Source organism: Netta rufina (genome assembly GCF_964035555.1).
Source record: "Netta rufina genome assembly, chromosome: 14".
Taxonomy (NCBI): domain Eukaryota; kingdom Metazoa; phylum Chordata; class Aves; order Anseriformes; family Anatidae; genus Netta; species Netta rufina.
Genome location: NC_140137.1, coordinates 20,331,813 through 20,354,997, shown reverse-complemented (window position 1 = coordinate 20,354,997; position 23,185 = coordinate 20,331,813). Strand labels below are relative to the sequence as shown.

Sequence of the window (23,185 nt, the reverse complement as noted above, 5' to 3'; positions counted from 1 at the left end):
TCACCCCTGCCAGTATGCAGTGCTAAGGCATGGAGCTGCTTTCCTTTCGAGTGCATTCCTTTACTGGTTTCTTTACTCATCCATATTTTGGCAGGAAGTTCACATGCACACTAAATGCCACAGCTGTCATCTTCTGTGACAACTCAGCCATTCTCGTAGAACAACGTGGCCTTACAGTACCAAAGAGGAGGATGAATCAGAGTATGTTATGATGACTTGTTGTGATTTTTCCCATACCAAAATAGTTTTGTGCTTAAAATACATTCTGTGTTAAATGAAGTGTGAGCGGGGCTGTGTTAGCTTTCCAGCACTGAACTGAATTTCAAACTTTATTTTATTGTGGTACATTGCCAATAGACTTTTTATCTTTCTGTTGAGACAGCTGAGGGAAAAAAATGGCTATCAGCAGGCAGGAGCATGGTGTATATTTGTTTTAACTTTTTAGAGTATTGCTAAGAATTTGTAAAGTCCTTTGAATTTTGAAATAATCAACAAGTAGATAACAACTTGCAGATAGGTACAACAGGCTATCTAGGTTGTCTGGCTTTCAGTATTGCAGCTAGCAGTTGGTTTATTTTTACCTTACCCAATGTTGTGTTTTCCACCAGAGTGGCTGGAGAACCATCCTTCTTATGCCTGCAGAACTTAAATTAATCCTTATACTGGTCAAAACTCTGCCTGACATGCAGTATAATTTTCTTTGGGGAATTAATCCTATCTGACTGATTAGCCTGTGTGCTCTCAATTTTATAAGGATGACTAAGCCGTATCCAAGTGTACTACTCACTTCTGCTGCTAGATGACATTTAAGGACAAGAAGAATGATTTTTATAAAGTCATAGTCCTAGCGCTAGGTGTTGCAATGTTGTAAAGCTTGCTGTGCTTGTTAGAAGACGTGGGTAGCCAAGTTTAATTTATACCACAATTTCATTACTTTTTGATGTATTCCATGTTCAAATTAAATGAAGGCAGTGGAGTAATTGCAGTTCAGGATATACGATTCAAAATGACCTAGATGTGTTGGAGTCTCCTATTAGCATACATCCTTTCAAATAAAATCCACCTTTGGGGCTATATAAAGTCTTGCATATTTAAATGCTAAGTAGTCATTCTAACAAATAATATCTCATCCCAGGATACATGGGGAAGCATCTGAGTGCTCTATATAAATACATTACATGACAAACTTTGCTTTTTTTCTGCATTCAGATGAATCCCAGTTTCTCCTTTTCTTGCTGCTTCTGATCACACAGCTGATGGCTAAGCAGTTTACAGACTACTGGCTATTTGGTAGATTTGGTAGCTTTCCTGTTTTCTTTATTATTAAAATGTGTGATTGTCATCTTCACACTGTGGAATTCTTTTTGGCCGTTGGCTTTATGACTTTTTTTTTTAGGCTTTATGACTTTTTTTTTTTTTTTTTTTTTTTTTTTTTTTTTAAAGCAGGAGAATGATGAATGGTGAATGAGAAATGGGTTTTGGAAGCCAGTTGACACATGAATACACACCTGCAGCATCCAGTCCCTAAAGTTCATGTGGAAAAACGCAGCCTGTATTCATTACATTTTGTGAGCAGTGGATAAAGGAGGGTGCACACAGCTGAAGTGTGCAGCTATTTGAAGATCATCTGATTATCTTTCAATATAACTTTACATTATTTGTTCCACTCAAATGCATGTGCAGATGCTCCTGTATGATGACCAAACCTAAAGCATATTGGGAATTGTATCACTGTACAATACAGTGGAATTAAAATAGTGATTTGTCTCCACAAACTGGAAGTAAACTAATGGGGAAATCCAAGAAACAAAATATTGTCTTTATTTTTACATTTTGTGCTCACTAGATTTAATTATTCAGCCTTAGACCTCTTATAATCGTTATCTTATGAACAATGTTCCAGTATCATCTTGCATCCTTTTGATCCCTTGTGTCATGTTTCACTGAAGTAGACTGAAAGCACTTTGGGGCAAGGAGCCAGTATTTATGCATTACAAGGTACTGTGTATGTTGGTTGCACACGCGGTATATAGTGTTCCAAGTCCCAAAAGACCTTCAGTATTTGCATCCTGTAATGCTATTTCCAGACAAATCATTTTTTGTTTTTCCACTATTATGTGCAGCAGGTTTTGTTATTTAAGTTTTTTAAAAACAACAATGACAAACAAACCAACAACAAAAACATCACCCCAACCACAACAGAATGCCTAATTTGTAACGCTGCTCAGAGTAACTGCTTTCAAGTACAAACTTATTCCTTAGATAAAACTAGGCTCAACTAGTTCTAGTGCACTGATGCTATAGCATGTGGCCTTAATCTTGAGAAATGGAAAATCCTATTTACTGTGTAAGTATTTAAGCTAATTATATCTCTGATGTGAGCAACATGTGATAGAGTTCACACTGTATCCTTTAAAGGACATTGAAGTCTTCGATTCTCATGAAATATTCTCATTCCATTTTGGGTCTACTGTATGTGTTCTTCAATAATATAATTTAATACTAATATAGAAAAAATGTGTGTTATGGCTAGATTACCCATAATTTAAAAGAAGAAATAATTCTTACGTTTGTCCTGGAAGTGCTTTGTCTGCATTTCAGTTTCACAGTTAAGGATCTGTTGCATGATAAGGAGTGATTGGATAAATGAAGGTATTTTGGCTTTAGAAAAGATGTGTTTGACAACAACCTCCCGTGTTGAAAACTTACCACCAGCATTGTCTCAGATGAGACGGCTGTACAAAGTTCTAAACAGCTTTTGGGGGAAGGCTAGGGATGAAGAGCCATGTTTCTGCAAGGAGCTGTTTCACTTGGTACTGCAGTGGATCAGCCCTGGTAAAGAGTGCAGTACTGGGGCTGTTCCCTTGGTGTGGGGAGAAGTGGGGGCAAGCAGCAGTGATGACCTCAAGCTGCCTCTGGTTACATAGGTGCGATACAAGAGTCACTGAACTTCTGGCTTGGGTGCTGTGCTAACACAGGAAGTGGAAGCAAAAGCCAAACCCACTCTTCTCTAGGCATTACTGCATCCTTAAAAGTCTCCTGGTAGCTGTGCAGTGCTTTGTGCAGTGGTAGGAGCTCAGCTTTCCTCATGAAAGTCTTTCCCCTTCTCCTTATTTTTCAGCTCTTTGTAGTATCTTTGTAATACTGCAGGAAAGATTCCACAGTTAAAATATGACAGCCATCAGGTGTCCCACCCACTGCAGTCATACACTGACTTTGCTTCAGGAGCATTTCTGCAGACTTTCACTGACATAGCCAAGAGCCGGACCCATTACCTCCTTACTGGTTTTGGTCAGGATCAAGACACTGATAAGAGAAATGTTTCGTACAGGGAACTAAGTGACAATGGTCCAAGTGGCTGTAAAAATGGAGTGGCATCTGCCTAGATGGGCAATTGCACTGAAGAGTTCTCTTGGTGGTAGGATTTATCCCTATCTGTGGAAATCCAGAATGGTAGGAACTAATGAGCACACGTGGCCAAGCAGGCTGACCGCTAGCATCCAGTGCTGAGCTGCGCCACAGCCATGCAGCAGGCTGCTGCCATCTGAAACATGTGTGAAATCCACCCAAACCTACGTGAGGCCGCTGTGCTGCTTATGGCATCACTGTGGCACCTAGTGGCATTGGACTGTTCTCAGGTCCATAACAGGGATTTGAGCTGCAGAAAAATAAGTCACGTTGCTGTGGAATAATCAGTGGATAATCAAGGCCCCCTGTTTAAGAAACATCCACATAATACATTTGCATTGAAAAAAAGTGTCTCACTAGCTCAGTTGTAGTTATTTTTGTATGTACAAAGTAATTGTAAAAGCAATATAATTATTATAATAGGCACTATTGTAATGCTGGTAACACAAAGGTGTTCCCCAAGGTTGTGTTTAAGATACCTACTGTATGTACGTGTCGTGCAAGGGGGACATTATAGCGCCTGCACTGTGTGACATCGAAGAGAGGGAATCTCAATTAAGTAACAGCCCCCAAGAGTGAAAAGTAGCAGAAAGTGTTAAAGATGTGTAGAGTGCTATTGCATGTACATAACTGGAGCAACAGTTACAAAGCAGCTTGTGGGAAAGCATTTATACCATCCAACCATCAGGTAGCTGAGCAGAGCTTTGGTCAAGAAAAAAAAACAACTGAGAAGCACTGGTAATAGGCACTGGATGGGGCTGGTTGAAAACAGGGTAAAAGTAGTAAACTGGCCAAAAGGAGGCTCTCTTCAGACCCTGGCATAAAATACATGGTAGGGAAAGGGTAAAAACTAAGAAGGGCCTGCTAAAATGTCACAGCAACTGGTCAGTCTAATTCAAGATACGTGAGAAAACACTTCAAGAGCAGATAATCCCCAAGCCGTGGCTGGATGTGACAGTGCTCATTACTGGTGTGCTGTTAATCACGTACAATGAGTACCAGTAATAACACATAGCAAGGGTGAAAGCAAAGCAAATCAATTTATCTTATGACCTTTGGGAGAAGTCTCTACCTACTTTGCATTCAATGAACTGATTCTTTCCTTTTCTGCCCTGAGGTCCTGACCCTGTGTCGCTTGTGAAGGGAGATTTGAAACATACACTTTATGTGCAACTCGACTTCACAAATTTCATTATCTTGGTCTAATTCAGTAAATTATTGCTCTTTTTGAAGTCATTCTAAATTAAGGTTCATAGGTGTGTTTTTTGGTGCACTGCATGAGAACCGTGAAGGCATGGTTTCAGAGCACAAAATGAGGGATCCACAAGAAGCTTCACAATCCTATTAACAGTAAAAGGATTAGCATGCTGTCCAGTAACTGTGTCATCATCCAGCATTGGGTCTGCGGATGAAAAGGGAAGGTCCAGCACAAGGTGTTCACCTGCACTGCATGTCCTTTGATGTGCTGGGCAGAAATGGGTTTTGTAGAGCAGTGCATCTGGTGCCCTTTCTAGGTCTTCCCCAAGGTCCATGGGCCGTAAACAAGCAGTGTCAACTAGTCTAAGCACTCCTCTGTATGCTGGGAATAGTATTTATCCTTTTTTGTGAAGTGCTCAAATGTCTGTGGTCCTCTGGAAGGAAAGGTCCTTGAGCTGCTCTCTGTGTCTCCAGTCCTGGGCTGATCCACCAATGTGCTGGGCCTGGTGTTGCTTCAAGACTTTGGGAGCTTCAGGCAGCACAGCTCTCGGTGCAGCAGGGACAAGTGCAGGGTCTTCAGACAGGCTTCAGAGCTGCAGTCAGAGGTGCTGAGCAAGTGGTGAAGCTGGCAGCGGCTGGCGGAGGAGGTTGTTTCTTTGGAGGTCATCCGATGCTCCTGGCTGTAGGGTGACCGCTGTGGCTGTCTAACCGCTGATGGTGATGGGCTCCCAGTGAAAGGCCCTTGTTCCTGATCAACTCCTGTTTTCCCACTGGTGCCTGAAATGAGGACTTGCACTATGACTATCAAGATAGATTGAATGGAAATAATATATTTGTGGCATGAGCAAAGTTAATAGAAATCTTACAAGTTTAAAAGAAAATTTGTTAACTAATAACATATTAAACCGTTAAAAAAATAATAAAAAAAAAATGAAGCTAGCATTCTAACCTGGACTAGTAATTAGGAAAATGGATTTAGTGCTGATGGATGTGAAGGTAAAAATAAATGAAGTGAAGTGAAGGAAGCTCTTCATGCAAGTTTCATACTGAGAATAAAATCAGAGGTTTGATTCAATTATTATTAATACACTGCTTAGGTCCCACAGAAACCTGTGCACAGGGGCTTTTAAACCTATTCTAATTGAAGCAAAAGTCAGTGGAGTGGAAAGTGTCCTGGCTCTTCAAGAGATGTCTACCATGTTATATACTTTGACACCTGGGGGGTTGGAAAACGGTGACAGCTACAAGCTGACCTTTGGTGAATTTAATCTGCAAATGGATTCCTGCTTAGGACAGCTAATGCTTTTAGTTATTGTGAAGGTTCATTCCTGGATTTTAAAAAGCTGAGAATAAATGGATTTCATGATCCAGCTCCTATGCACATTGCATAACAAACAGGTGGCTTGTGGATGTTTTTACATGTAAATGATATGGTGTATTGAAAAACTTTGCAGAACTTACAAATTCATAATTATAATGTATGCACAATGGTGAGAATAATCTTTCTAATAAAGGAGAACAGAGTTGGCACATGTTAAAATAGAAATACATTGAAGAGAGCCTGCTGAAAAGAAAGGGAAGGAAGTTGCTGGTTTCTGTTTGTTTCATAATAATATTCATAAGCATTGCAGGAGTTTTTTATTCAACTGGGTATGGCCTTTTGACTGAGACATATTATCCTAAGACTTGAAGGGAGGATGTAAAACACTAACATTTGGTTATTAAAAGACTATTTTTCTTTTCTGGAGTTGAGATTGTTTAAGCTAGATTGCTCCTGTATCTTACACAGAGTGTGAGTAACCAAACAAGTCCACACCTGCAGGCAAATGCACATCATAGGAAGAGATAATCAGATTCCTCTGTGTGTGTGTGTGTGTAGGTATGTATTCTGTCTTTGTTTTCCTTCTCTTTTTTTACTGTGGGAGGCTAGTACCATTATCTTCCCTTTACAGGTAGGAGATGTATGTGTAGGGGAATACAGGCGCAGAAGTGTCAGTTGTCCTGCCCAGGATCAGCAGCGTTTCTGAGTCATGGTGTGCCGTGTTTGGGTCATGTGCCCTTCCCTTGCTGCAATGTGTACAACAGCACAAAGAGTTATCAGCAACATGGATTTTTTATTTATTTATTTATTTTTAATGTATGATATGAATGCTTCCTGGCTTGTGAGAGAGTAAATACATTACTGGACTTTACTGTGAAACCATGGCCAGGTCTTGTGCCTTGTCACAGGTGAATTCACACTGACCTGTGTGTCTCACCCCATACAACTGAGAACAGCATCAGCCACAAATACACCACATTTGCCTAATTTGAAAATGTGCCTGGTGATTATCTAAGGAACTCATAATCCAAAAGAATTCAGTAAAGACTTTGGGCATGTGGACTTCAGACTCAGGCCTGTCTGAGAGGTGCTGATGGCTTGTCACATAAGTATTAATGAAAGGCCTGTGGTGTGGTTGGCTGACAAATCCATGAAGTTATATATGCGTATCAGTAAGTGCCAGGGCTCTCTGGGGTGCAGTTTTACAACACCTGGTATCAGCCTTCACATAAAAGCAAGTCAGAAATGGTCCTTGGGAGCCAGGCAGCTGAGGACCTGGGAATTCACCTTTCCTAACAAAGTCATGACATGGGGCAGAAAGAGCTTCTCCCCTGTCTTGCAGTAGTGCTCATGTGAGGATCCACGTGGTCCTTCAAAAGGCGTGCTGCAGTGGTGTGCACAGCCCTGCACACGCAATGTATGCATTGGAGTCCTTGAGCTTTCTTGCTTGGAAGTGCTGTCTCCTGCACTTCCCCTGAATGTAAGCAGCTTCCCAGGAGGCAGGGCCATCTCAGCAGAATAATGCAGGCTATAAAGCCATGCACCTTGCCAATGAGATTTTAATTATGATACTACGGTTAGGAGGGGATATTGAATGGCAGCGCTGTATCTTACAGTGTAATCCAGTATCTTTGTCCATTCCTTCTGCATCCCTTATTTTCCCTCTGATCCCAGTAACAATGATGCTCCCTGTTGATGTGGCACTGAGCTGCCAAGGCAGCTCCTGTGCAGTGCTGGAGCCACGCTCTGCAGAGGCTTGCACCGAGCTCTGGGGTGGAGCTGTGGGGGGCTTGTGGCTTGTAGAGTGCTGGGGACACTGCGCTGGCCCTGGGCACACAGTGGAGAGGAGCACCAGGGCCTGCACTGGGGCCTGTCCCCATGCCCTGTGGCATCTAGTACAGGTGAATGACCTGGCCAGGGCCTCAGGGACTGCAGGAGGCTGTGTCTGTGCACCTGCATCCCATCAGCAGCAGCCTGTGTGGGAGAGAGCTGGGTGCAGAGGGGACACTGGGGGTTGGTGGTTGCTCTGGTGTGAGAGCATAGAGGCGTGTCTGTTCCCCCCACTGGTTCCTAGGGCACGCATCATTGCCTTGCTGGCAATATCTTGGGTCTTGTGTACCAACATGATGCGTGGGTTTTACCTCCAAGTTTGGTTGTGGCAGCTAACAGAGGTGGAGTCAGGGGAAATCGCCCCTGTGACTTTTTTTTCCCTCTGCCAGTGGCTTGGTCAGTGGCAAGGCTTATTTTCTTCAGGCCTACACCCAGACACAAAACCCTGCCAAAAAGCAATATTTCCCTTTGAGTGCACCAGCTGTCTTGTCCAGAATACAGCCCGTCCTTTCGAAGGTGTGTGCTGAAAATGAGGACCCTCGCTCCCCTGACAGCTCCTGTGCTCGCGCTCTTCTCCAGGCGTCGCCGGTGCCCCGCCACGCGCTGACCTTCACGTCCCTGGCGGCCGAGCATCCCCGCCGCCCTCCGTGGCTGCGGCAGGAGGCACGGCCGGGCGCGCGGCGCCCTGTGAGAGCTGAGCCCCGGGGCGGCTGTGCGCGGGCTGTGGGACCGCCGGGGCGTTTGTGTTCGGGACGCGCGGGGCCGTCCTGGATGATGTTGGTGGTGTCTTCCAACCTAGATGATTGATTCTGTGATTCTCCGATTCCGCCCTCCTGGCTTCCCGGCCCCAGCGTCCCTTCAGGCGGCAGCTCCGCCGCGGCAGGAGCATCCTCGGGGCAGGGAACGGGGCCGGGGCCGGGGCCGGGGCCGCGCCGTGCCCGACGGGGCGGGCGGGGCGCGCCCTGCAGCGCGGCGGCGCCGATCCGATCCGTTCCGATCCGATCCGATCCGAGCCGTGCTGATCCGAGCCGTGCCGTATGGGAGGAGCCAGCGGGCTCCGCCGCCCCTGCGCCCCCCCCACGCCGCCGCATTTCGCGGCCGGCCGCCGCGGAGCAGGGCGCGGGGGGGGGGGGGGATGATGGATCCGCGGCTGCGGCTGCTGACGCCCCGCGCCCGCCAGCCCGCCGTCAATGGAGGAGGACGTTGAGACCCGCAAGATCAACAGCAGTTTCCTGCGAGACCACAGCTATGCGACGGAAGGTGAGTGCCGGGGGCGGCAGCAGCAGGTGGGGGCCGCCCCCCGGCAGCATCCCTGCCTTCCCCTGCCCCCTCCCGCGCCGCTCGCGTCGCCGGCATCACCCCCGGGCCTCCCCCGGCGGGGCTCGGGCTCGGGCTCGGGGCCGGGCACGGCTCCCTCCCCGCCGGAGGAGCGGGCGGGGGGCGCGGGGTCGATCCCTCCCGGGGGGCTGCGGGCCGGGCCGGGCCGGGCCGTGCCTTCGGTTAACCCGTTCCGGTGACTCAGCAACGCCGGACCCGGTGGATTTCCACCACCTTCGCGGCGTGCCCTCCCGCTGGGATCGCGATCCTCTCCGGATCCGGCGTTGCGGGTGAGGTCTGACATCTTGGATACGCGAGAGACCCCCAGGTTTCAGCCAGTTCTGCCCCTCGGTGGATGGATGCTACGAGACCCGAAGTCAAAATCTGGCTCGTTGCTCCTGCAGTTGTATGCGAGTCAGAGAATTGCGCGTTTGCAGCGAATGGTCTGGCCGTGCTGCATTGCTGATCGGTGCCGGTCCTTCTCCTCGCTGCGCTCCCGAGACACCCGAAGTCTCCGTGCTTCTCGGGAAGGGCAGCAGATGCTCCTCTACCAGGGAGCTGAAGTGGGGACAGTGGGGCTGGGGCCCCTGCCAGGAACAGCTCGGAGCTGAGCCTGTGAGTGTGAGCCAGCTTCTCCCTGCAGCCTGCTCCTGCTCCTTTTCAGCGATCCCCAAGCGTGTTTGCTTATTGCTGGCTTGTGTCTGTTTCCTCGGGGCGCTGTCATGGCGGGGGCATGGCTGGCGCTGGGAGCCAGGTGAGCCCAGGGCTCCTCCTGCCTTGTCCTGCTGCCTCTGTTTTCCACGCTGAGAAATGAGAGCAGGGAAGAGCTCTTGCAGGGCCGGTACAGAGCAGAGGGGTCACTGACTGCAACAAAGCACCCATGTTGCTGCTGCCATGCGAGGGTGAGTGCTTGTGACGGCTGCTGTGCTAAATGGAAGGGCTCGAGGGCTGCGAGGCGGGCACGGAGTCGCAATTCAAAATATGCTTCATTATGACTGTATTAGTGACTTCTGCAAGTAGCCTGTGACTGTAGGTGTTGAAAGGTCAGAAAATATGATAAATACTAGTGTAATTGTCATTACTGAAATTAACTAGTTGTCTTAGGGCTGTTTTTCCTACAAGCCTTTGCATGAAGAAATGTGTATCCTGAGTTGTATATTGCAGAGGTGAGGAGATGCCAAAACTGTTAGACATGGAGAGTGTCACACCCCCAGCTGAGCACATAGGGCCTGGCCACTGGTGCATTGGAACATGAACTTCCTGTAATGGCTCGAGGAGTGGAGGAGATGATGTGGCCATGTTCAGCTCAGGAATTGAAAAGTGAGCTGTGAGCTGCACACGGCGCCGCAGACTGCCACAAAGAGGCAGGCTGCACCATGCTGGCAGGGATGGAGGGACAGGGCAGTGTCTGCCTCCGCTGTCCTTCTGACAGCTGGAGTGCTACTGGCTTCACAGCAGTTCTGTCACAGCCTCTTTTGCTTCCTTCCCTCAGGAGAAAAATGCGATTGCTGTAGAAGAAAGCCAATGCCCCCCATCCCTCCAGCATTATTTATTCTCCCAGTAGCATACATGAGACTCAGAAGGCAGCCTTCACACTAGAGAGGCTGGATAGGCTTAATTAGTAGCCAAATAGTCTTCCTCTTATTGTTTCGTTCTCCAAAGGCTGTAGAGAAAGCTAACATATGACCTGATCTTGGGAATTTTATGACTCCAGAACATCACTAAAGGGGACTTATCTAGCAGAAAGATACTCAGCTTAATATAGTAATGGAAAACATTGGATGCCTGGTGAGCCACACAAGAAGCCCACACACAAGTTGGTGTTGCTTGTGTGTAGCTGAAGTGCAAGCGCTGAGAGGTGACGAGGAGCAGAGGCAGTGGTGGTGACACCCCAGTGCTGGTTGGTTTCTGGCACCCAGGCCCTGGTCTGGCCCTGCGTGCCTTGAGCTACAGGGCAGGGCCCCGGGCGGGCGCAGGGCAGCAGTGCTGGCCTGGCCAAGCCCAGCCAGTGCGGGTGAGGGACGTTTGTGCTGGGTGGGATGGCGCGAGCCAGGGCTTCCAGAGTGGCAGCGCAGCCAGGACGGCGAGCATCCGCACTGCCAAGTCAGCTGGCACACAGCCTTGCTCCGTGCCCCGGGGCAGGATGAACTTGCATTGCTGTGTTATAACAGGGCAGCTGCAGCAGGCAGCAAATAACAAATGGGAATGTAGCTGACCTAAGGTTTTCCTGGTTGGGAAGGGTGAAGGGTTGAGTTGAGCCTGCAGTGAGTTCAGCCTCTGGCACTAGGAGGGGATTTTCCAGCCTGCCCTTTCGGATCTGGTCTGTCTGATAATCCATGTAAATTTCCCCAAGTTGTGCACTGGCACTCTCAGAAGAGCCTAGCTCATCGTACTAAAAAATGACAGCAATCCTCTCCATAGAAATGAAATAGCCAGAAATGTTTGTAGGCAGCCTACTGAGTCAGAGCAATCCCTGTTCTGTTGCTTAACTGGAGGAGGTACATGAGAATATTTAATGGCTGAGTATTGGCCAGGAGTTTCATTTCACCTCATGCTCCACAGGACTTCTCATTCTCCATGTAGTTGTTATGCTAGAGACAGGCTCCATGCGCTTTGGAGCAGTAGAGCTTGTTAGTATGGTGTATAGGAAAAATAATTAAGGAAGAAGATTTTGTTCCAGTTTTTTTTTTTTTTTCTAAATGTGAAAGCAGCGTATTCCTAAAATGATCTGGTTGGTAACCCGTGTTTTGTTAAAAATCCTTCCAAAGTCTGTTCAGAAGATAAAGAGTTGCTTTGGAAATGAAGGTGTCTGTGATGTGTCAACTGAGGAAGTAAATGGGGTTATGTAATTTGGTTTAGTGAAGTGTTGTCACTTAAATAGGTCTGGTATTTTTATGCAAATGTGGGGTGAGGATGGTATTTCAAAAGCACACACTTGAATGCCTTGTTCTTGTGTGACGCTCAGAAGTACAGCTAATGAAGGAAATGCATCCATTGTACAAATTCAACTTTAGTTGCCAGGGAATATTAAGTTGCTGAGATGCAGTGCACATATATCCCTGGTGGGTCGTGCCGCACAGTTCACCCCAGGGCAATGCCTTGGAGCTTGTTTGGTGGCCCAGGACCTCACAGCCTGTCCTCAGAATGGGCAGTCTCACAGGGGGGAACATTTTGGAAATGTGCTAGGTTTGTTCTGCTGCATAAATCCATCTTCATTTGCAATTTTGCTGAGTTCCCTGTTGGAAGTAGAGCAAGTCAAGGCTGTTTGAATGCAAGCAGCTTGAGCAGCTTCCACTTCTAGACATGCTGAAGGGCTCTTCATGCCCCCACCCCAAAGTTGGACTGTTTCCAGCAGCTTGGCCCAGAACATCAGTCTCCCAAAGTCTTCAAACTAGGGGGTTGACCCATTTTTATGTAGCCTTGCTGTCCACCTGGTGGTCCTCTGAGCCCCTTCTATGGCTGAAAGTTGGTCAAGTGCTTCCAAGCAGAGGAGGAACAGTGCTAATGCCCCTCTGTGCCCTAATGAGAATTATGCTGGCTATTCTTGTGCTCGGTGGGTCCAGGTGGGATGGGAGCAGCGGCTGTCACGGTTCAGACCTGCAGCACGCCCACCGACCGGCAGTGTTTGTGTCCCGCTCTGCAAGATGTCCACGGTCCCCACCCCGTGGCAGGGCAGTATCCCTCGTGGGAACAGGGCTGTTGGGCGCTGCATGGGCCCAGGGACATGGGTCCCTGCCAGGGCAGGAGGGCTGTGGGTACCACTGGGCTGGTGCTGCCCCCCTGCTGTCTGCAGCTTGGCTGGCGGCACGGCCGCGATGAGCATCTCCCCTCGGACGTCTTGCTGGCGGAGATGGGTTCCTCCTCCCCAGCTCTGTCTGAACCCTTTTTGGTGCTGCAGGATGTCCTCCGGGGCTCCACCTGTGGAGAGCCTGTAGAGCTTGGCCTTGCCGCAGCTGCATTTTTACTTGGAGACGCTCCTTCCCACTGGTTTGGTACAATGTGCAGGAAACTTTTATGAGGCTTGAGAGGTGCCCTCATGCCCCAGATGTCCATTAACCTGCTCCGGGCGAGGGTTCTCCCCCCATGCTGCAGGCACCAGGCAAGGTGCAGAACTGGTCTGCAGCATGCATTCCGTGTCATGCACTCCAGTTGTAAGCATTGTCGCAATGACCCCAGGTCCAGAGACACGGGCGCTGATACCTCCCTGACACGCTCGCTGTCCAGCAGAGCTCTGAGGACAAGATGCGGCCTTGCCTGTGGCTGGTCCTGGGTGCAGCCTGTGGCCATGTGGTTGTGCTGCTGGGGGACGTGGGAAGGCCTCGTCCCATGGTGTGGGCTGCTCTGCGGCCGGCCACGTCACGGGGCTGTCGGGGACCCCGCAGGGAGTTGCCATCTCCAGCGGGTGCCGATAGTGCGCGTGTCTCCGGGGCAGACCCCGTGGGGTGCTGCCGGGCCGGAGGGCTGTGGTACCTGTTGCCCGTGTGCCTTGCCCTTGTGTTGTCCTTAATTTTTCTGAACTGTGCTTACGAAACTGAATAGATTTGCCATTAAGAAATCTATCATTAAGCCTTCATTTCCTTTTCCTAGTTTAATCTCGTTACTCCCAGCCGTAACCCCGTTGCCACTCTGTCATCCCCATACTGCCTTCATCCCTGGCCTGCCGTCATGCGTGCTGTGAGTGTGCCCTCCTCGAGGAGGGAGCCAGGTGCCCACCTCTCTGCCCTCGAGGGGCAGCCTCGCAAAGACCTGTACATGACAGCCCCCAGCAGCACCCTGATGTGGCCTTTGGAGACCTAGGAGCCACCAGATGTGTAAGCAGCCTCCTCGGTATCGCACATCAGGCTCTTTTGTTCTGTTTTGGAGAGAGAAGCAATCTGTGCATTAAAACTTGACACTTTCAGCCTCTGAGGGCATCTCCCCCCACCCTCCAGTGGTGCAGGGGCAGCTGGGGGCTGCCAGGGGCGAGCTGATGCGTTTTCTTTGCACTGACAGAACTTCAGAAGCAGATTAGCCTGCCTGCTGGGGCTGGCTGGGGCTTGCTGAGCTAGATACGTAAAAGCTTTTTCACTTTCAGTGTCAATTTGCTAAGAGCTTTCTGTGGTGGTGACAGTGACTGTTTTTCCATCTATGTATAGTCCCCTTGAAAGCATGAAGTAAGGCATTTTCCCACCACGTGCTTGGTTCAAGCTGAGAGCTGCCAGGTATTTTAGTTGTAGCAAATAATGTTAATTGCCATTTGAGGATCATCTGGATTGGGATTTGATTAATCCAGGAACCTCCTTGAAGTGGTAGTTTTATCACATAAGTACTTTGATTATGAAACATGTCCCTGTTCCCTATGCTTTTTATTTATACAGATATTTTTTATTTAGACCTCCCCTTCCCCTCCCTGTGCCTGTGGTCCTGTTGGTCTGAAGGACCCGTGGATGTGTCTCCTTCTGTCTAATCCAGGGATCACTGCGGGGGGATGAATGCAACTCAGCCATTCGTAGTGTACTGCGTCAAAGCCTGCTTGGGATACTTTAATCCGTGGATTAGTGAGAGAATAGATGTGCTTGGAGACTCTGTAATCCCAGGATTACTGGGAGGACTGGGAGCAGGTAATGATGCAACTCAGACCCAGTGCAGATGGGCTGTGGGAGCTCCAGCCACTGGTGGTGGCATCTTCCAGGCTGGCACCTATCTGCAGGGGACATGGCTTGGCATCTCCCAGCTCCTTGTGTAGACACCAGGTCAGGAGCTGCTCCCTCCGACACTGGGAATGGCCGTGCTGCACCAACAGTGATGTGGAGCCGTGACCTTCAAGCCCAGCAGTTCCCCAGCCCCTGCGGCTCTCAAGGTCTGGCCACTTGGGGGCCCAGCACCGGGTGTCCAGGGCTCTCTGAGGTGCCCGCACGGCACATCTCGGGGTGCTGGCATGGGACAGCCTGACCCTTGGGTTCCTGCTTGGGGCTGTAGGGCTCATGAAGTGGTGGTGGGGTGGGGGGTGGCACAGTGGCTTTCCTCTGTCCCAGCTCTCTGTGCCTGCCCTTGTTCTGCACCTTCCCTTTGGTATGCTCACTTTCTGGACAGCTTCTGCAGCGATCCCTTGTCTCTGATGTTCCATCAGGGCTTGTTGGGCTCTTCAGGTGGTCTTTCCAGGTCTGAGAGACCTCGATGTGCTTGTGTCGTCAGCTGCCAAGAGGCTGTCAGGTGATGCAAAGCATTTCGTACTCCCGGGCTCTGTCCTGTAGCTGTGTGCTTGGGGCTGTGTCAGGGCTGTGGTCTTCCCCAGAGGCACATGGACCTCTGCTGGGGAAACTTCTGAACATCCCTGGAACAGCAGTGATGTAAAGGGGAGGGAACCTGGGAAGCTCTTTCCCATGGTTTACTCAACCTCTGTGGACAGTGACTGCAAGAAGAGGCTGGGCAAGGTCATAAAAGCTGTTAACATTTGCTAAATACCCAGAGAAATTGCCTCTGGCTCAGGAAGGCCCTGAGCTGAGCTTTAGCAGAGGGTGGGAGAACAGCAGTGGAAGCGCACCTTGTGCATGCATCTCCTGGTGTCTGTTGGAGATGGGATGGTGGAGTAAATGTCTTTGATCTGTCCCAGAATGGCCTTGCTCAGGTCCTCGTGTTCTTGTGGTCACTTTTGTGAACAGAAGGCTTAGCAGACCCATAAAGGCTTTAATGCCTCCTCCCCAAAGAGATGGGGAGGTTCAGGGCTGGGAAGGTCAGCAGGTGGCATGGGCTTGATGCTGAGTGTTGTGGCAGACCAGCTAACCATCAGCTACCTCCTGGCCTAAAAGCTGGGGGTTGAAGCAGATGCATTCCCCTCTCAGGGGCATTTGTGGGAGAGATCCTTTCCAAACCTAAGTTCCAGCTGCTTGAGTTGCTGGAAACCGGCAGGTGTGGGCAGGCGACTCCTGCAGCCTCCGTGAGAGGCATGTGCTGTCTCGCGCGGAGGTGAGACCCGTAGAGCAGCATGCGCAGCGGAGCTGAGGTTCCTGTTGACGTGGCAGGATGCTGATCAGGCAGGTTAAAAATAGCAGCTGCTTCCTCCCTGCTCCTCCCCATCTCGGCTGTGTGGCTGCAACGGGGAGCTGGAAGCGCTCATCCCGATGTGCTGAGCAGGCACAAAAATCCAACTGCGGCTGGGGCGGGTGTGGGGCTGGGTACCACAGGGCATGTAGGGCGGTGCTGGGATGGGATGGGCCAGGGGTGCCGTGAGGGCCTGGAGCCGGGCATCAGGCGCCCCAGCATCGGACGGCTTCTCTGGGTGCCCCTGCGGAGCCCTGCTGTGCCTCCCGACATCCTCCTGCATGCACGGGCGCTGCTGTGCGGCTGTACCTGAGCTGCTTCTGGCCCTCCCCATGTGTCAGGGAGCTGCTGGCATCCCTGCCCTGCCGCAGGGGCACCGAGGCAGGAGCAAACCCACGGCTGTTGAGCCTGCTGTGCCTGGCCCCAGCCAGTGTACGTCTGCCAACCCGCTGGGTCGTAGCAGTGGAGTGCAGCGTGGCTGCTGGCCAGTGCCACCATGGGCACCTGGTGGGAGTCCTGTGTGCTGGGACGGGCAGCGGCTGCTCCACGGAACATCTCTGCGAGCCCGGGGCCACGCACCCAGCTCTGCCGGCACACTGCTGGGTGGTTGGTGCCGGGCTGTGGCTCGCTGCGGCATGCAGCTTTGTGGCACCTGGTCTGCGCGTGCCGTCTGATTTCCCAAATGCCCTGGGAACAATTCTGTGTGAGGGTACGAGCTGTGCTGCAGGTATGCCTTCCAACTCCCCGCCAGAACCCAGATGTGGGGACACGCTGCATTGTTCATACATTGTCAGAAATGCTTTGCACAGTTTGCATCCATGCTGTCCTCCCCAGCAAAGGTGTAACTGAGACATTAGTGTCAATGTCTGCATTCAGAGCAGTTGTTCCAAAGCTGGTTGTTATTTTTCTCCTGATGTGAGCCTGATTTCTTGAGAGGAAACATTTCAAGGGTCTTTGAAAGGTTTTGTTCTCCAATGGCAGCTGCAGCCATGGAAGGGATGCAGAATGGTCCTGCTTCTCTTTGTGCTGTTTCCCTGGCCTCTGAACAGCTCTGCAAGCAAAGACAAATTGGTGGGACCTCTTTCAGTGTGCAGGTGACTGAAGCGAGTCCTGGGCACTGTTGTCCTTCACATCCTTGTGTCATTCCTCGCCAGGTTTTCAGTTGTATCCAGCAATTAACTGCTTCAGATGAATTCTCACTTTGCCCGTGACAATCAGAGCAGCACAGCTGGGTCCTGACCTGAGCGAGCTGCAGCCGCTCCTGCTAGGCGCGATGTGGACGAGCAGGTGAAACAGGCTGGTGGCAGCAACATTCCTGATAGCTTTGCACGTTTGTTGAAGATGTTCCTATGAGCAATACAGATTTTACTCCTTCCCTCTGTCAAGCTCAGGCTTCTCCCAAGCTCTCTGGTCCTCCTGACCTGGTCCCTGGCTCCGTGCTGCACAGGCAGGGTTGCTGTGCTCGTACACAGGTTCCTCGCACTGGCTGGAGGAGCGCGCTGCATGGTGCCCAGTGCTGCTCAGCGCCTGATGCTGCTTGCTCTGGAGGATGCCTGGGGAAGCCACCGGCTCTGTGCCGCGGGGTGGAGGGCCTGCTGGATCAGTGAGAGGGATGCTTGGCACCTTCGTGGAGCACAGCGGGGTGCGACTGAGGAAACCACAGAGCCCCTCGCTTCCCCTCTGTGTTGCACCAATTCCAAGCAAAATGTCCTGAGGAGCCCCTGCTCTGGGAGGCTGGGGTGCAGTGTGCTGAGGGGTGGATTGAGGCCTTTCTGTTGCATTTCGGTGTGCAGCTAACGAGAGTGAGAATTGCTGGGGAATGGGGCTTTGACACCCCAGCTGATGCTTCAGGAGGCAATGCCTGGGCAGCAGGAATTGCCGCTCTCGGTGGCAAGGTAGATCCCAGGACTGGGGAGGTGTCTGTGATTTCTGTGGCTTTTTTGTGTTTTCGGTTTTCAGTCTTGTACTTTTTAAGGTTTCTGCATTCAAACCCTCACTGTAGCTGCAGCTCACTTTGTTTCAGGGTCAGCTTACAAAGGATGTTGTAGTACTTTGAGGTGCAGTACATACCTTGGAAAGAGGAAAATGCCAAGTACATTAGAAGCTTTTTATTGCAACCTCCTGGGAGGTTAAAGGAACCACAGGGGTCCAGGCACCAGGGCTGTTGGAGAGGTCAGAGAGTTGTTTGCAGACAGCTGGTATGTCCAGAATGATCCCACCTCCATTGCAACACTGTCTGCGTTGCACAGAACTGCTGTGCAGCCTTTTTGTTTCTTTTAAAAACTGTTTGCTCACTTGCTTATGTGCAGCAGGTCAGCTGTTCAGTAGTGTGTGATGGACCAGCTCTCCTAAATCCACGCTAAATCAGATCCTTTGAATGGAAAGGTAACCAAAATAGAAACCAGAAACCAAAATAGACAACTAATCTCCCATTTCAATCTCCTCTGTCCTGCATTTCAGTTGACTCCCTAGTGCAGTCATAAAACACAACCATTATCTCAGCTTCCCGAGTATGCAAACAAATTGCTGTGATTTTCCTACCCTTGGATCAGTCCGTATCCATATTCTCAGAATAACAATAAACGTTAATGGAGATAAAGACTGTTATCTCCCTCATGTCTATTTTGTCACTGGAATAACAACTTTAAATGTTAAGAGTGCTGAGATTTATAGATGCCAAGCCTGCTCAGCAAAAAATAAATCATGTTCCATAGTGCACATTACCATTTATTGCTGCTATATTATCTGAAGCCAGAGTGGGTGTTAACCCTGTGATAACATCCTCAAAGGGGATTTTAAATAATTCTGTAGTTTAATGTAAAAATTCTGTTGGCTGCCTGGTTTGATTTGCAACTCATTTTAGTGCAGGGGTATTGAAGTGGAAGCTGCCAAAAATACTGATAACGAGCTCCCCAAGAAATATGGAAACAGGAAAAGCGCCATACCCTGAAATAGGCGCTTTCGGCTGTAACTTCAGTGATTCCAGCCACATGCACATGGTTTCCCAAGTATAGTATTTTTCAAGGTCTTGTAGGCTTTTGAAGACTTCAGGATTGTCTGTTTTTTGAGTTTCATCTCATTTATACTTAATACAGAAGTCCACATTGACATACACATTGGTAATAAAATAAACGTATTTCAGTTGTCGTTTAATGCATGGCCTCAGACAGAGCAGTTCTGCAACCAGCACCGCTCTTAGCAGCACCCTGGCCATGCTCTGTGGTGGTGCTTGGACCTCTCAAGGTGGTGCTGCTCCTTCCTGAGCCCCTGAGTGGCAGAGCACTGGCAGCAAGCTTTGGAGGGGCCTCTGGTGCCCAGGTGCCGATGCTCTGGGTATTGCTTTGACAGCCTCTGACTGCGTGGCCACCTTGAAGCTCAGTGCAAGGGCTGCGTTCAGAATCCTGCCTGCGTGTGGCTGTGTTACTGGGCTCCTGAAATGAGCAGTGCAGTCTTGGTGGTTAGTCATTAGGCGTTTCCTTGTGTTCCCTTTGTTGGGCTATGTGAGTGGAGGAAAAGCAATCTGACTGATGAAAAGCAACCTGACAAACACAGGCATTTGACCAAACATTGAGTACCTGCTATTGACAATTCATTCCTGTGTGAGCCTTGTAGCAGTTAGCAGCTGATGAGCAATGTTGGCAAGCATGACAGATCGCTTCACTCACAGGCTTAGTAAATTTTACCAAGTGAGAAGGGGAGCGAGGTCAGGAGAGCGCGAAGGAGCCAGCCCTTCCGACTCGCTTTGTCTTCAGTGAACACTGATGAAATTGTATAACCGCAGAGCTCAGACTGATGGGAGCCAGATGCCAACCAGCACCTGGGGGAAGCTATAGCTTGTTTAACACCTGGCTCCTAGCCATTAAACTTGCTTGGATAGATGGTGCAGAACAGGGAGTGCTTGTACTCTGGTGTTCATGGTGCAGCTCCTGGAAAAACCTACTGTCAGGAAGAGTGCCCATCCCTAAGAGTGGTGCTTCAGGGACACGGCAGCACTATGGAGCCTGGCCTCTTGCAGGAAAGTGCCCTGAGAGCAGCAGTGTGCAGGTGTGGGCTGTTTCATCCCCTATGAAACTGCAAGAAAATGAGCGTTGTTTCCTTGGGACCCTCACTCTGTTGCTGCCTGACCTGGTGTCCATAACGTCAGGTGCTTGGTGTGCTTCTCGAGGCAGGTGAGGAACCCTGGTCACAGCTGCCCCGCTGGGCACTGCCTGCAGACGGGGCATGTGTGCACTGTGCTCAGGCTCACTGACAGCCTCTGAAGTGGCTGAGGTGGGGCCACGCTGAGAGCCCAGCTCCCTCTTTACCAGGCTTTGTCACCGTCCCACTTCCTGGGTGCTCAGGAGGTGTCCTGGGGGAGTGGAATGGATCTTGTGGCAATGGTTGGTCTTTGTCCCACCAAGAGCACAGGGTTGTTCAGAGGAATGGGATTGTTGTCCTCCAGCCACCTACAGCAGGAAATGCGTTTGTGCAGAATGTTTTCGCGGGCTGCATGATTCACGTGAGTTGTATCTGAGCCTAAAGGGAGCTAAGCATTTCTCACTGTGTCTGAATTTTCTGTGCACTTACAGGTGAATGAGTTTAAAATGAATTCTTTGAACCTAGGTGTATCAACCAACCTCCACCTGCCTGACATGTAGGAGAAGCCTCTTATGAGAGATTATTTCATGACTCCATACCGGAGGACTCTTGCTTTGCCAGAAGAGGAGATGTGATCTGGTATGGATGAGACCTTGGCAGCTGTGGACAGCTGCTCTGACCCCGTCTGGCAGGCTGTCAGTGGGAGCACACCTCTGAGTGGGACTGTGGGATGAGGTGGGGAGAATGAGAGAGGAGGTTTCTGAGAGCCCTCCCTCGCAGTTCCTAAATAAACTTGGCCTTGGTTGCAGCAGGCTGACAGACCCTTAATTATAATAACAGCAGGAGCAGTGTTGCTTTGTAACTGGTTCCCCACTGAAAATTTCTGGCTAGCAGGAATGGTGTGCCAGATGTCTGCTTGTGATTGCCTCTGGTTGTGAAGATCAGTTCAGGGGAAATACTCTCAGCTGGAGGATACAAATAATGCAGGTATCCAGGGTTTCCATGGTTTGTTTGCTTGTTTTTTTGGCAGAAGCCAGGGTCCCATTGCATGGACCCATCAAAATCTTTGCGTGCATCTCCACAGCAATTATCTTCTGCAAAAAATCGTTATTTTTTTTAGAAGAGACTGAAGTGAATTGGGACATGCATGTCTCCAAGCAATGATGTACTGCTGAATTGTGGCTAATCTCTGGAGGTGTTCTTCCACCCCCACATCTGCTACGATCTCTGGTCTGTGGGTTCCTGCAGTCGCTAGCCCCACAGTGTGATTTAATCCTGCTGAGACAGGACCACGTGCAGAATGTAGCGGGAGTCTCATAGCAATGGGGTCCTGGTTCCTACAGCAGTGCCTGTGGGCCCGAGATGCGTTGCTGGACTGGGGAACTGCTTCGAGACTAGAACTGAAGCCTGCCACGTTACCTTGTCTGTGCCTGGCTCTTTGGAGGAGACGGTGAAGTTCTGTAATCGTTGGACATTTGATGTAACATAAGAACTCCCTAATTAGGACGTTTATGAGTTAATCACGTGACGCGTTGTTTGCTCCCTGCTGCAATACTGAGATGTGTTTGAGGACGTGGGGAAGCGGATCATCCTTTTTTTTGGCTTTGTGTCACCCTAATGCGTTACCTCCATCTGGTTGTCTCCTCCCCCCTCGCGTCCCTCAGCTGGAAGTGTGTACCAGTGGCTATTAATAGCTGCATCCTGCAACAGTCTGCTCTTGCAGATGGGATTCTGAGCTTCTGAAGCCTAAAACTCATTACAAATGAAGCAATACGCTGTGTGGTACTTAATACAATTAGGCTTGCTAATTTAGGTTCTCGGGGCCAAATGTGGCCCCCAGTTTCTGCATGAAGCTGCGGACCAGCACGTCCCGTCGCCATGCGTTCAGCTGGTGTGATGGCCTCGGCTGCGGCGCCCTGTACTCAGTGCTGTTTGTAAAATACTGATGGGAGGGCCTGGTCCCAACACCTTTGGCTTTGCATTCCTGATGTTGCTTGGGATCTGTGCAGCACCAGGATGGGAGAGCTGTTGGGCTACAGCTTGTCTGGGTTGTCCAAGGCTGTCGAGGGCTTGGACTCGTTGCCTTTCTCCTTGAACAGCTAAAACCAAATAAAGTACAACTTGCCCTCTCTGCACGAGGGTTTTCTGTATGAAAACTAGAAGCCATCTCTCCCTTTCTGACAGGGATATTTTACCTGCAGGTGGAGGCGGAAAGGCAGAAAGAGATACACAAGCATTTCTGGCACCTTCCTTTCTCAGGGGATAAGCAGCTGTGAATCCAGCAGCCCTTACAGTTAAAAACAGTTGTTGGTCACTTCACTTAACGTCTCACGTACACGCACATTTCACTGCATGCATGTATCTCTGTAATTACCATAAGTAAATGTTCTCCTGCTTGCCAGATTTGGCACTGGCTAGTAGGAAAAAGGGAGAGAAGGAATATACTGCCTCAACGTGGAAATGCTCGGAAGGGTTAGTAGGACGAATCTGCTGTGTTAATGATGAATTCAGACAAGCTTAGGTGAGGCAAGTGAAATTCTTGTGATGCATGCACAGGTGGGAACACTGGCCCCATGGGTGTGTGCAGCCCCAAGCAGTGCTGACTGACCGGTCATGCGTGGGGAACAGCAGCACCCTGATCCTTTTCAGTGCTGGTGGCTGCAAATATGACAAATGCTGAGGCTGAAGGGGCGTGTGTGTGTTGCTCAGAGGCTTGCTGGAGCGTGTCACTGCTGCGCCTGCTGCTGGCCCCATGGCCTGGGCACTGAGCACGACAGCCTCGCTGGGGATTCAGGTGCTGGATGTGGGTGCCAGCACCTGCAGTGAGGAGGGGTGGCGGAGGACTGGTGGCTGCTGCAGGAGCTGCAGACCCCACAGGCAGGTGGGAGCAGGGCTGCGGGGCCATGCACAGGCGACGGTGCCAGGGAGGGGCTGCAGAGGGGCTGCGGCGCTGCGAGAAGCAGCAGATGGGAGCTGGGGTTACGTAGGCAGATGAAGTGAGAGGTGTGATCGCGC

The 23,185-nt window shown here is 50.2% G+C and overlaps 1 protein-coding gene across 3 annotated transcripts in view; it reads left to right on the top strand.

The window, feature by feature from the left end:
• PPP2R2B (protein phosphatase 2 regulatory subunit Bbeta) overlaps positions 1-23,185 on the top strand; it is a gene marked incomplete at both ends in the record, with an annotated part of 94,111 nt that overhangs the window by 23,586 nt on the left and 47,340 nt on the right. Inside the window, one exon of one of the 3 annotated variants that reach the window (XM_084295273.1) lies at positions 8,947-9,016. The exons of the other annotated variants lie outside the window; for them this stretch is intronic. Coding sequence (XP_084151399.1) covers positions 8,947-9,016 — 70 coding nt within the window. Of the gene's footprint in view, positions 1-8,946; positions 9,017-23,185 lie in introns of those variants that run through there. 3 annotated transcript variants of the gene reach the window in all.